Source organism: Jaculus jaculus, chromosome 19 (genome assembly GCF_020740685.1).
Source record: "Jaculus jaculus isolate mJacJac1 chromosome 19, mJacJac1.mat.Y.cur, whole genome shotgun sequence".
Classification (NCBI taxonomy): domain Eukaryota; kingdom Metazoa; phylum Chordata; class Mammalia; order Rodentia; family Dipodidae; genus Jaculus; species Jaculus jaculus.
The window spans coordinates 56,730,895-56,745,299 of record NC_059120.1 but is presented as its reverse complement, the minus strand read 5'-3'; the positions used below and the strand labels follow the sequence as shown (position 1 = coordinate 56,745,299).

Here is a 14,405-nt window from a genome sequence, read left to right as displayed (position 1 = left end):
CCTACGGGAAGCAAGGATTTGTCTTCATTCATAGTTTCAGGGGACATGGTCCCTTGGGGTGGCATGACATCACAGCTCGGCTTGTCAGGAAGCAAAGAGCTCAGGGGCTTTCAAGGCCCCAGGACCTGTTCCTACTAACTAGACCACGGTCCCCAAGGCTCCTAAGACGCTGCCACTAGCTGGACCAAGTGTTCGAACCCAGGAGTCTGTGGGGACATCTCACACCCAAGGCACCAAAGAGCTAGAGCTTTCAGCATCATGCTGAGTGAGGTCAGTCAGATGTAGAAAGACAGGCATTACTCTATCTCCCAATGTGGAATTTAAGGAAAAGATAAAAGGATGCAAAGTGGGAAGGAGACTGTTGAAGGGAGAAGTAAGAAGGGAGAAGGGGCCAAGAGAAGGAAACGGGGTAAAACATGTTCAAACTCCATGTGCATACACAGCAATGGCAATAAAGCATATGACTTTGTAAAATTAGTATATGCTAGTGAAAAGAAAAAAAAAATGTGAATTTAAAAAATATGTAAAATGATAAGACTTGTGCTTTATAGTTCACAAAATATAGGCTGATCGATATAGTCAAGAACTATATCCTATGTTTCATAGTCCTAAACATTCTGCTCTATATTTTTCTATTGGAAAAATGGCATGGGGTGTTTTGTTCCTAAACCCATTATCGTCATGGATTCAAATGGAAAAGGGTCAAACTTGGAAGCCTTTCACTTGGATTCAGGAAAGATAACCCAAAGCCGGGCTTGGTGGCCCACTCCTTTAATCTCAGCACTTGGGAGGCAGAGGTAGGAGGATCACCGCGCGTTTGAAGTTATCCTGAGACTACATAGTGTATTCCTCGTCAGAATGAGACCCAACCTCAAAAAACCAATTAAAAACGAAAAAAAAAAAAAAAAAAAAAAGGAAAGATAGCGCAGTCTCCTGGAAGATTTAGGATTCCTCTTCAAGGGTGTTGCAGGCACAGCCAGGAACTAGCAGATGGTTTGTTTGCAGGCGTCAGGCCTGCTGCGGAGGAGGTGACTTGAATGTGAGAGGCGCCCAACGCCATAATGTGTTCACTTGGTCCCTGGCTTTTGGCACCACATTGGGAGGTTGTGGATGGAGGCCACCAGGGGCAGGCCCTTCGAAAGTCACGTCCCCCGTCCTGTTCTGTGCTAATCCTCCGTTCCTGGTTTTACCACACCGTGAGGGGCTAAATACTTCTGCCACAAGAGGACCTTGTCATTTTGTCCTCCTTATTGTGGTGGGCTGGTTTGGTTGGCAGAGAAAATTTCAAGAAAGAACTGGTATCTACATCGCATCACATTGTACACTGCTTTGATCAAAACTTACAGCAAGAGAAAGGGAAAAGTCAAACAGGAAAATGAAAAAAAAAATCTGCAGCTTGGCTGGAATAAGAGCATGGACACAGTTAAAGTTGTGGACAATGGGGGGGTGAACAAAATATCTAAGTTTAACACGATTAAAGAGAAACTGGGCACTTTGCACTGAAGTAATGGACAAGGTGCCTTGCGGGTGAGACTCCTCCCGTGGAAGGTACAAGAGTATAAAAAGGCAAATGCATTTTGAAAGACTTTGCTTTGAATAAAAAAAAAAGTACCATCAGGGAACAGTGGCCTATGGAGTGACCTCCTGGGGTCAGTCACACAGGTGCTCAGAGGTGGCCACAGCTGTGGTACATGGGGGGGGGGGCTTAGCAATATCTCAGGCTGGTAGAATTTGGCATCATTCATGTGGTGCTGGCATTGAAGGCATGCAGGATGTAAGAGTTATGGGATCAATGGACTAAGTCCTGGAATTAGTCTGAGGAGAGTAGGCAATGTGTAGGTGGACCAGATTACCTGTAAGGATGTGTGTGTGTGTGTGTGTGTGTGTGTGTGTGTGATACACTGAGGGTAAAGACACAAGGCACCATGGTGACTTCAGGCTGTTGGAGAGGTCAGGACTACATCAAGGAATTCCTAGATCAGGAAGGATCTGGTTGAGAGTAGAATGCAGATGCTTTCGTCAAACTCACTGCTTCGCTCGGTGAAGGGAAACCTTACCAACCTCTGCCAGCACCAAATGATTCCTGCCAGTTGGCTCACAGCAGGCTGGGCCCCGAGTCCACAGAGGAGCCCAGAACCAACACAGACACGGCTCCAGTTAGGAGAGGTCAGGTGTGAATCCAGGGACCCAGGTCTAAGAAGAGCATGATACGGGAAGGGCACAGGAGTCTGGTTTAGGCTGTGGCACATTGGACAAACTGCCCCCATGAAGTGATTGGTTCCTGGGAATTCTGGGAGATGGTAGAGGTAGGGAGGGAGAGTGAATGGAGGGCGTAATGGCACACAGAGAGGAAAGAGGGCACAGACTGAGAAAGCTAAGTTGGAGGCTAGCAAAAATTAGTTTAGGGGGCTGGAGAGATGGCTTAGCAGTTAAGCCCTTGCCTGTGAAGCCTAAGGACCCCAGTTTGAGGCTCTATTCCCCAGCATCCATGTAAGCAAGATGTGCAAGGGGGCGCATGCGTCTGGAGTTCGTTTGTAGTGGGCAGAGGCCCTGGTGTGCCCATTCTCTCTCTTTCTCTCTCTGTCTGTCTGTCACTCTCAAATAAGTAAATAAAAATAAAAAAAATTAGTTTAGGAGATTGGTTAACCTAGGCTCACCTTGACAATTTTTATAGTCAGAAATGTGGGTGTACTGGATGCTCCCTCAATCACTTACTTTTAGCTGAACAAGTAAATACAGTGATTTTTCCCCCCAACAACTAGGAGGTTATAATCCAATAGGAAGCAAGAAAGAAAGGTGACAAAAATGAAGGCAAGGCATGGAGAAGAAAGCAAACGTCATTTCTTTATCTGTGTAAGTTAACAGCGCAGTGGACCCAAGACGCCCGCCAGCGTCTGCCAAGCAGGGTCCACGTGGCTTGAGCCTCATGATCATTCTTCTTGCAGGAGCCGTACGCTGCTTGTGACATGACCGACCTCACCCTTCTAAACATTTTTAAATGTGCACTGGAGGTGTGCCAGGCACAGAAGAGCTCAGGTAAAAAAAAAAAAAAAAGAAGCTGGTCCCAGAACCTGGGAGGCAGAGGTAGGAGGATGGCCATGAGTTTGATGCCACCCTGAGACCACATAGTGAATTCCAGGTCAGCCTGGGCTAGAGTGAGACCCTACCTAAAAAAAAACAAACAGAGACAGAGAGAGAGAGAGAGAAGCTGAGACACAGACAGAGGAGACAACTGGCTTGAGCTGTCGATGAGCTGGTGATGTCAGAAGGCCTTGGACTGAGAACATTAGCGGTTGTTGGTCTAGCAGGTTCCCCAACAGAAGGGTGGGAGGTAGGGTGGAAAGACGTCAGGGGCTCTCTCCAAAGGAATCTCAGCAAGCTCACCCTTGTGCTGTTCATCTGTGATCTGTGTGGGAAAACCTCAGGAATGTGTTTAATGAGCAGAACTTAGACTTTTCCTCTAGCTCAGCACAGCGTCTCGACTGACTGCTATTATTTTAAATATCACAATAAAAGTCATAAAGGGAAGTATGAGATCACATCATACAGTGCAAGTTATTGTGGAAAACATAGAAAGACTGAGGATTAATGAAAAGCAGCCCAAATGATCACTGTGCACTTCCAGTTTGCTGAGTTTATCATCGGGACACTTTTTTTTTCCTTCATGTTCCATAAATCCTCATGCATACATATATTTAAACAAACACGGACAACATTGTGAAATGAATTAGTGCCACAAGATTATGTTTTAAAATGTTTAAAAGGGTAAATTTTGTGTTTCAGGGGCCTGGAGGGATGGCTTAGTGGTTAAGGCTCTTGCCTGCAAAGCCAAAGGACCCAGGTTCGATTCCCCCAGGACCCACATTAGCCAGATACACAAGGTTGGCACACGCTTCTGGAGTTCATTTGCAGCAGCTGAAGGCCCTGGTGCACCCATTCTCTCTCTCTTCCTATCCATCTGCCTTATCTGCCTCTTTCTCTCAAATGAAATAAATTTAAAAAAATTAGGTCGCAGACATTTTTCTATACTAAAGCGTGTTTTGAAAAGACAGCTCCAAATGGCAGGAGGTTTAGGAGTACCTTATTCCACACTCACCATAGCTGCGCGTTGCGCGGTGAATTCCTGTGCCCCGAACGTGCTTATTCAACAGACGCTCATCCTGCTGTGAGCTGTGACCCGTCCACCACCGAACTCGGCAGCCACGAGAAGCCTCTTCAACACGTGCCTATCTAACAGACACAGGGGATGCCAAGGGGTGCCATCCTCCCCGGCCAGTCTGACAGCCACTCAAAGCCTTGTAATGACTTGGTGGGTGATTTTGATCTCAGAGTTTCCCAACGTCTCGGCATTCTTGTTAAACCCTGTTAATTTGGAGAGCCTGAGTAATCCGCAGGTTCTGCGTGCCGCCTGCCTCAAACCTGAGATTGTAGGACAGCTTCTTAAGTCATGGAGCGTATATGCCTGGTGACACTGCAGTCTTTGAAACTCGTCATTTGCTGCTGGGGACAGCTCTCCAGTCTCCCGCAGCCTCTGTGGGCCACCCCTGTGTGGAGATGAGGCTGTGGAAGAAAGCAAGGCGCTAGGATTCTAGGCTCTGGATGTCATGCGGAGGCATAATTTATGGGTTTCCTTAACTAAACTTCAAGGTATTAGTTTCTTGGCTTGAAAAATGGCACGGCAGCCCATGATGCTCTCAAAGCCTCCTTTCCCTCCCGGGATCTCGTTTCCTTACCTGTGCTTTCCCAACATTGTAGGCTGTTTTCACTTGTGTACAGTGTGATACAAGTCACTGCTTAGAACTCGCTGCCCGTTTTAATCACTCAATGAAACTCTGTGTGTTTTTCCATGGCAGAGGCACGGTGGGAAAGGAGAACGGGGGGTGGGGAGGTAGCGTGTGTGGTGTGTGTGTCTGTAGGAGAAGGGCATGAGTATCCAGTCTTCTAGAAGAGACCATGAACTCTCCGAGGGGAGGCACCATGTGCTCTTTTCTCATGTTGCTGCAGATGCAGGACTGTCGGATCACAGTGGGTGTCCAGCACAAGGGGACACTGCGCCCCGTGGATGGCGGAGGAGTTTGTGTATGTGTGCGCGTGAGTGCCTAGAGAGGTATCGTGAGGGTTCCTCTGCGGCAGCGTGTGGATCCGCGCGCATCGAGGGCAGTTCCAAGGGAAAATGAGAGAAGGAAAACTCAGAGGAAATTCGAGTGCGCACGAGTGACGTATCCCTTGGTTGAAGTGGAGACTTCCCGGTGTCACTGCGGACGAGGGATGGCTTGGGGGGCCGAAGCCACGGGGCTCAGTTGCAACCCAGTCCAGCGCAACAGGAGGAACTTGTCCAAGCGGTGACTGTGCGAAGTGACAGGTTGCACCAGTTCCACAATACACAGTGCACAAGCACTGTCCCAGGAGTGCCCTCTAAATGCGTCCCTGCGACTTCCTGGAAGTGCACAGTGATGGGGTAGGGAGGTGATGATATCTATTCCCTCCCTCCATGATCTATAGGTCTTGACTCACCCATGAAGACAAAGGAAGAAAAGAGAATTAGCAAAGATGCTCACACAGCCAAGAGCAGTGTTAAAGTAATTTAATGGGGAAAAGCAGGAAACAGGGAGTTCTTCCTTCCAGCATCACCCTGAGATAAAGTCTGAAGACCCGACAAGGCACCAAGGCCTTCAACTTCACTCAGAGGACCACACGACTCTTTGGAGAATATGCAAGGGAAGGCTTTAATGCATATATATAGATTTTTAGGATACAAACAGAGTGTGGCTCAGCAGGGTGTAAACTGATTACAGGGTCTGCGGACACGGAAGCACAAGGGAAGAGGGTGGTGAGAGGGGAGGGGGTGCTGGCTCCTCAAGGACTTTGCTGTGGACTGGACTATTTCTGCTTGGTCTTCTGAGGAGCTCCAGGAGCGACGGTTGAAGGGTACACCGCAGGATTCTTGGACTGGCATGGCTCTGGTACCTTGGAGAATCCCTGCTCAGGGATCTTGGTATAGCCTGGTTCTGGTACCTTTGTTCCTGGCTCAGGGATGCCAGCAGAACAAGGCCCAGGAACAACAGTGTAGCCTGGCCCAGGGATGTTGGTAGAACAAGGCCCAGAAACTACATTGTAGCCTGGCTCTGGGATGTTGGTAGAACAAGGCCCAGAAACTACATTGTAGCCTGGCTCTGGGATGTTGGTAGAACAAGGCCCAGGAACCACAGTGTAGCCTGGCTCTGGGATGTTGGTAGAACAAGGCCCAGAAACTACATTGTAGCCTGGCTCTGGGATGTTGGTAGAACAAGGCCCAGAAACTACATTGTAGCCTGGCTCTGGGATGTTGGTAGAACAAGGCCCAGGAACCACAGTGTAGCCAGGCTCTGGGATGTTGGTAGAACAAGACCCAGAAACTACATTGTAGCCAGGCTCTGGGATGTTGGTAGAACAAGGCCCAGAAACCATGATATTGCCTGACCCAGGAACCTTGTAGCCAGGCTCAGGGACTTTGGTGTGGCACGGCCCTGGAGTCTTGCTGCTTCCTGGCTGTGGAACATTTGGCTGGCATGGCCCTGTGGTTATGGGAACAAAGGGTCCTTGTGGTGGAGGCTGGCAGGGCTGCTTCACCTGCTGCTCTTGAGGCTGAGGGGGCGGGACAAAGGGCTGCTTCTGCTGGTAGGAACTCATGCTTCAAAAGACGCTGAGCCTGAGACAGAAAAACTGGCTTACTGGTTTGGAGAGAAAAGGCAGAGCCCTAGTTCAAGGACATGTGTAGCTCACAGTGAAAGACATCATTCCCTTTCCCTGAGTTTGAATCCATGGTCCTTGCACACTTTCAAAAGGGTAAAAATTGGGTGGTAGAGATGGCTTAGTGCTTAAGGAGCTTGCCTGCAAAGCAAAGGACCCAGGTTCAATTCCCTAGGATCCATGTAAGCCAGATGCACACCGTGGCGCATGCATCGGGAGTTCGTTTGCAGTGGCAGGAAGCCCTGGCATGCCCTATTCTCTCTCTCTCTCTCTCTCTCTCTCATCTCTATCATTTATCTATTCATATCTATCTATCTATCTATCTATCTATCTATCTATCTATCTATCTATCTATCTATCATCTCTATCTCTTTATCTCAACTAAATAAATAAAATAAAATACTTTTTAAAAAAAGGTAAAAACGAAGGAGACTTGTTAGGCTTCGTGTGAGGGGAACCCTTCTCTTTGCTCCTTTTCCCCCGGGTGCACATAAAACCCTCGCTCAGCCCCAGACACAATACAACTCAAAACAACAGCAGGCTTGATGTGAGGCCCCAGGTTTTCAACAGTCTGGAAGGGCAAAAAGCATTGCGTCTATCTGCTCATTCTCCCATAGCGAGTCTTTACTAAGGCAACTGGGTGGCCTCTCCGATCCTAGCACGCCCCGAGCCCACGATACCCACCACTGAACCACTGGTCATGTCTTCTCTGCGTGGTTCTTTGTGGTGGCTCTCACGGCACCAGGGCTTTGTTGGCAAGACTCGCCGTCATGGCCTTCCTCCCTGCGTCTGCCATGTTCAAACCCTGTGACCCCTCTATTTTAGCAAGACGCCTCTCCTCTGAGCTTAGCCATCGTTTTCCCTACTGTATGTCAGGAAATTATGCCCGTGTACGATTGAACATTTGAACGTCCAGTGCCTTTGAGGCAATAAACATACACCGAATCAACGTAAACAATAACGTAATAATAAACACAGCACCAAAGTGCCTGGGCATAATGTCCCATTGGTGACTTCTTGATAATTTACTGCTGAGCTTCATCCAAATGACTCCCCCTTTTCTGATCCTCAGTCCCATAACTGTAATCTGAGTCAAGTCAAAACCATCTGCATTAAAAATAAAATAAGGGACTGGGGAGATGACTCAGTGGTTAAGGCACTTGCCTGACCTAATGACCCACGTTCAGTTCTCCAGTATCCACGGAAAGCCAGATGCACAAAGAGGGGCACGCATTTGGAGTTCGTTTGCAGTGGCTACAGGCATTGACGCACCCCTTCTCTCTCTTTCTTGGTCTCCCCGCACCCCCGCAAACAAATAAATAAAGTATTATCAAAGGTCCCAAATGAAATACATATCGTGGGGGGAAATGAAGTACTTCCAAGCTGGGAGTCTTACCTTGGGAGATGACGCTCTCTGGACTGGGATCTGTTGAAGATCTGACCAGCTGGGTTTTATAGAGACAACGAGCCCTGCCTTCAGGAAGTGGACGTTTAGAGAGCTGCACTGCCTTCATTCCAGCTTTTGTGATGAAAAACCTCCGGCTTAACATTTTTTTTCATGCTTCTTGTCTGACAGTGACGTCACCGTCACCTGGTCTGTCTTCTCTGTCACCCTTTGTGGTGCGCTTGCTGTGGGCAACAGGCTTCTGGGAGGCTCTGGGCTCTGTCAGTAGGGGCTTCACTCCCAGGACCAGAAATAACCAGGCTGGTTTTTTTTTTTTCCTCCCATGACCTTAATCTTTCGTTTCAACTAATCAGCTTTTTAGTATTAAAAATGTGGATGGAGAAATGCACAAGAGATCTTTCTGGTTCTTCTGGAAGGTCAGAGGGAAGGCAGCAGTGAGCAAATGATGCGTCAGTGGACTCAGGCCTGGGAGGGGAAACCGAGAGGCTGAGATGCTTCCTTTGGAAATGGGTTGTCCTCATGCTGGAAGAAGCCAGAAAGTGCTGGTGGTGCGGGGGAGGGGGGACTTTAAAATTTTTTTAAATGTATCTTATTTATTTATTTGAGAGAGAGAGAGAGAGGGAGGGAGAGAATGGGCGCATCAGGACCTTCAGCCATTGCAACTGAACTCCAGATGCATGTGCCCCCTGTGCATCTGGCTTACATGGGTCCCGGAGAGTCGAACCAGGATCCTTTGCCTTTGCAGGCAAATGCCTTAACTACTAAGACATCTCTCCATCTGTTTTTTTAAATTTTAAGTTAACTTTAAAAAAAATTTTTTATTTTATTTAGTTAAGAAAGAGAGAGAGGGAGGGAAAGAAGCAGGGAGGGGGGAGGGAGGGAGGGGGAGAGAGAGAGAGAGAGAGAGAGAGAGAGAGAGAGAGAGAGAGAGAGAGAGAGAGAGAGAGAGAGGGAGAGAATGAGCATGCCAGGGGCCTCCAGCCACTGCAAAAGAAATCCAGATGCATGCGCCCCCTTGTGCAACTGGCTAACATGGGTCCTGGGGAATTGAACCTGGATTCTTAGGCTTCTCAGGCAAGCGCCTTCACTGCTAAGCCATCCCTCCAGCCCTTAACTTTGTTTTTGTTTGTTTTGATTATGGGCTCAGTGAGTAAGGTGCTTGCAGCGTAAGCGTGGCGAGCAGAGCGGAGTTTGGCTCCCCGGCGCACACGAAGCCAGCACGTGGAGTGTGCACCTGTAATCCCAGTGCTTGGGAGGCAGAAGCAGGCTGGTTGATCCTTGGGACTTGCTGGCTTGTTCATCTGTTCCAGTCACAGTGAGCTCCAGGGTCAGTGGAAAGCAGTTGAAACAGAAAACATGACCACAGAAACCTGTGTGTGCACACACACAGACATAAATGTACGTATACTGTATACACATACAAACATACACAATCTTTTAAATTTACACGTAGTAATTGTGTACCTCAAGAAGCCAAAAGTAACGTTTTATTTCATGTATATGCTGAGTAACAATCAAATCAGAATAATTAATATCAACCACTTCAGACTTTTATCACTTATTTTTTATTTTTTGTTTTTTGGTTTTCTCAGGTAGGGTCTCACTCTAGCTCAGGCTGACCTGGAATTCATTATGTAGTCTCAGGGTAGCCTCGAACTCGTGGTGATCCTCCTATCTCTGCCTCCCGAGTGCTGGGATGAAAGGTGTGTGCCACCACGCCCAGCTTTTAGTATGTCTTTATGGAAAATGCATTTAAAATAATCTCCTCTAGCTATTTTTAAAACATTCCATGCATTATTTTATTTATTTATTTATTTATTTTTTCAAGGTAGGGTCTCACTCTAGCTCAGGCTGACCTGGAATTGACTGGGTAGTTTCAGGCCAGCCTGAGGAAGGTGATCTTCCTACCTCTGCCTCTTAAGTGCTGCGATTAAAGGCATGTTTGCCACCATGCCTGGCTATGCATTATTTTTTAAAAATATTTTTATTCATTTATTTATTTGTGCAATAGAGAGGAAGAGAGAGGGACAGAGAAACAGAAAGAAAGAGAGAGAGAGGGAAAAAGAGTGGGTGCACCAAGGCCTCTAGCCACTGCAAATGAACCCCAGACGCATGTGCCACTCTGTGTGTCTGGCATTATGTGGATACTGGGGAATCAAACCTGGGCCAGCAGGCTTTGTAAGGAAGTTCCTTTAATGACCACTGAACCATCTCCCCAGCTCCACACTTCGCTTTACTTTTTAACTACATTTACTGTGTAGTTAAAACACCCACTCCCGTGTTCCCCTCAGCCTCTGGTGCCCGCTACTCGACTTCAACGTCCATAAACCCCTCCCCCCTTTTTTTTAAGATTCTGTGTATGAGTGAGATCGTGTGATGTTTGTCTTGCTCTGCCTATTATACTCACCGTTCTATCCACGTGCTATCCCGTTATGTACTCACACCTCACTTCCTTCCTCCCCTCACTGTGGCCAGCGCTGGACTAGACGTTGGAGTGCAGGAGTGTCTTTCACATGGGCACTTCAGCTTTTAGGGTTATATTCAGCAGTGGGATTACAGGGCTAAAAGGTAGTTCTGTCCTCATCATTTTACTGTTTTCCATAATAGTTGTACTAATGTACATTTCTACCAACAGTGTGCAAGAGTTCCTCTTTCTCTATGTGCTTGCTAGAATTTGTTATTTTTCATCTTTAAAAATTATTTTATTTATTTGAGAGAAAGAATTATATACATACATACATATATATATATATATGTGTATATATATATATATATATATATATATATATATATATATATATATATATATGGAGAGAGAGAGAGAGACAGGAGAATGGGTGTGCCAGGGATTCCAGCCACTGCAAATGAACTCCAGATGCATGCACCACCTTGTGCATCTGGCTTATGTGGGTTCTGGGGAGTCGAAGCTGGGTCCTTTGGCTTTACAGGCATGGGCCTTGACCACTAAGCCATCTCTCCAGTCAACTTTTCATCTTTTTTCTTCTTTTTCTAATAGTCAGACTCACTGGGGTGAGGTTGTGTCTCTATAGTTTATATTATTTTATTTTTATTAAGAACATTCTTTGCATGGATACATCATGTGCTGGTACTATCTTTATCCTTCTCCCTGTCCCATTCTACGGGGGGGTGGAGGGCTCAGTGGGATTGCTGGTATTTCCCATGAGGTTGTGGGTTATGTATTACGGAAGCTGCAGTCAGTTACTGGGGAGATGCGGGGCCTTTGGGCATGACCTTCCAACCTACATTCTTTCCACCTCCTCTTCTGCAAAATCCCCTGAGCTTTGGTGGGTGCATTTTAAGTCTACTTCAGAGATGAGCTCTTGGGAGCCTCTGGATTTCTGCTTTGGTAGGTGTTGAGAGTCCTCAGCATCTGTCTCCTTCACCCCAGTTCCTCTGTGGTTTCAGCTGGGCCTTGCCTGAAGTTGCAAGGGGCAGTTTATTTCCTCATGTCTCGCTACCTTCTGAAAAAGAAAAAAGATTCTTCAGCAGAGAGTTAAGTCAGTATAAGTTAAATGGGATAAGCATTATTAATTTAGGTAGAAATTGATGTATGTAACCCCTCTTTTAGCCAAAGATTAATGAGAGCTTGACACTGGAGAGCATGATCTTTGTCTCCATAGGATTCTGACCTGGTTCTCAATTCCAGATATAGGTTCCTTTCCACTGAGCAGATCTCATAGCCAATCAGGAAGCCGTTGGTTACCCACCAAGGCTGTGTGCCACCATTGCACTGGTGTGTACTTCCTGTCAGGCTGCGAAGATTAGACCCCTGCTTGCTCACACCATTGTGGATTAGACCCCTGCTTGCTCACACCATTGTTGGTTAGAGCCCTGTTTGCTCACACCATTGCTGGTTAGAGCCCTGCTTGTTCACACCACTGTTGGTTAGACCCCTGCTTGCTCACACCATTGTTGGTTAGAGCCCTGCTTGCTCACACCATTGCTGGTCACCTTCCCTCAGTAGCTCAGGTAGCACTTTCCAGCACTAGTTGGACCATCTGGGGACTGGCTGTCTTCCAGATTCCAGCCAGTTCTCTCCATGCTCTGTGTTGTTGGCAGCATATGGTATCTTCAGCAGCAGGGTCTTACCTTTTACCTCAGGTAGGTAATCAACTGCTCTGATAGAAGCCTGTCTTATTTTGGGGTCCTTGCCGGTTTCTCTGATCAATAGCTCAATGAAGGTAGCACCAATTTCTGGTATTGCTAGTTACAGGTCAGAGCTAAAATGTTTTAAGGTTGGGTTTCATTCATCCTTCCGGGACCCTTCTTTTCAGGTGCTCCCCATATAATCCTGTTGAGGGTTATATCTTTTAGTCAACCTTCAAGGAGAAAGGGTTGTGTGGTACCAGTTCATTTTGGGTTTAATTTTGTGTTTCTTTCCCCCTACCCTCCCTTTCCTTCCCCCCATCCCCTGCCACCTACCAAACCCTTCCATTCTTATTTTCTAGGCCTCAAGTTGCCTATCTGGTATGCAGAATGTTTCTCTTGACTAGTAACTACCACTATTTGGTTTAGTTAACTGAAAAGGATTATGGGAAAGGCTCTGCAGTTCCATGCATCAGGATGGATGGATTGAGTGCTATGCTCAGGAGAAGGTAGAGGCAACCGTTGATGAAACCCATGGGTGATTGTTCTCTGCTTTGGTTATGTCCTCCCCTGTTTCGGGCAGAGTCCTCAGGAAATTCAGTTTAAGCTCTCAGGTGTGGTGTCCTAGTTGATAGGATTCACTGTGAGGCTCTTCAATCTCTTGGGATAGGCTGCTGGTTATGGCGTGAGGCTGGGCCTGGGAAGTGGGTTCATTAGGATCTAAGGGCAGCGGCGCTCCTTCCTGTCCCGGGAGTGACCGGGTGGGGAGTGGGGGTGAGACGTGCGGTTGCCTGGTTCCTCAAGTCAGTGCCACTTCTGGTGGGGTTGCCGCAAGCTCACTAACACATGCGCCTGGCTCCTGGGACCTCTGTCTCCTCGCTCTGTCTCTCCAGCCTTATGTTGTCTAGTCACTCAGTTTCCTCCTGTGCTCTGCTACGAGTGAAAAGAAACATCTCAGCATGACAGGGAACTTGATCTAGTCTTTCTTCCTTCTGTGGGTGCTGAGGGCCCTGGATGTTTCCCTGTTGTCTGTCTGTCTTCTCTGGGGTGGCACAGAAACAAGCTCAGGTTCTGAGTTCATATTTCAGATATTTTCTTTGATCACAACAAAACGAAGCCAGAGGTCACTAAGCCACAGTTCCCCTCCGCATACACTCAGTATATGCAATACGCCTAGTAGGCTTCACCTTTAAGAAATGCAACTCAGGTATTTCCAGCACGTCAGCTCCCAGGCACCTGATATCCCTGGCTGAGCCACCACTCTCAGTTCCTTCCACCCATTTCTCACAGCAAGTAGTTTCTCTCTATCCTTACACAGCCTGGCTCCCATGGGTGCACAGTTAATAGAGTTTTATTTTTCTAGATAGATCCATGAGTTCTTTTCTTAAGTATATCCATGGGTTCATAAGAGAGAAAGAGAGTGAAGGATGGAGAAAAAAAAAACCCCAAAAACCAGGAGGAGAAAGGGTGGGGGGAAGGAAGGAACAAGGACCAGAGAGCACTATTATGAGGCAGATGCTAGAAAATGAGTCACTGTCTTATGACAGATTTGTGGGATAAGCTGAGGTGCGGATGTGTCACCGGCCTTCCCCACCCATATCCTTTCCTCTCTGCCAGCATCTTCTAGGGTAGTGCCAGGGCTGTACCATGCCTAAGCTCCTGTCTCTGGTATTATGTTAGCTGTCCTTTGCAGTTGGGGACAGGTTTCTCTCCTCATTAGAACTATCTCTCGGGAGCCCCAGTCACAGGGAGCTCTGGCCATAGCTGCCACCCACTCCTCTGGCTTCTGACACGCGTCATTGTCCTGGGAGTTTTGTAGGACTTGATTGTAGGTGTTGCTAGGTTCCTCACTGACCCTGCCAGCCTTATACTCAATTAAAAAAAATAGATCTTTCTTATGATCATCTATTTTTTTTTATAAATGCTATAGAAATTTTATTTTTTTCAAATATAATACTATTAGTCTTATTCTGTGTGGCTCTGTAAGCTGAGTGGATGTTCACCACTGAATCTTGCATGTGAATTGTGCTCAATGAGTGTTTGAATGCATGTTATGACAAATGAAAATCAATGGGTAACATTTACAAGATCAGGAGTTTTACTATCTTTCTAATAATTCAAGCTATTTAAAAGTTAGGGACTCAGGATGTGGCTCAGTAGTGGC

General features: G+C 47.0%; 1 protein-coding gene across 1 annotated transcript; it reads right to left on the bottom strand.

Moving 5' to 3' along the window:
• Window positions 1-5,850: 5,850 nt before the first annotated feature.
• On the bottom strand, window positions 5,851-8,202 carry LOC101602741 (small proline-rich protein 3). Its single transcript, XM_012950883.2, has 2 exons — window positions 8,126-8,202; window positions 5,851-6,688 (listed from the first exon to the last, which is right to left on the bottom strand). The coding sequence occupies exon 2, from the start codon at window positions 6,667-6,669 to the stop codon at window positions 5,881-5,883; it is 789 nt and encodes a 262-aa protein (XP_012806337.2). The 5' UTR covers window positions 6,670-6,688; window positions 8,126-8,202; the 3' UTR covers window positions 5,851-5,880.
• Window positions 8,203-14,405: the final 6,203 nt, after the last annotated feature.

Coding starts and splice junctions, on each gene's coding strand:
- LOC101602741 (XM_012950883.2), bottom strand. CDS start 6,669: ATGAGTTCCTACCAGCAGAAGCAGCCCTTTGTCCCGCCCCCTCAGCCT.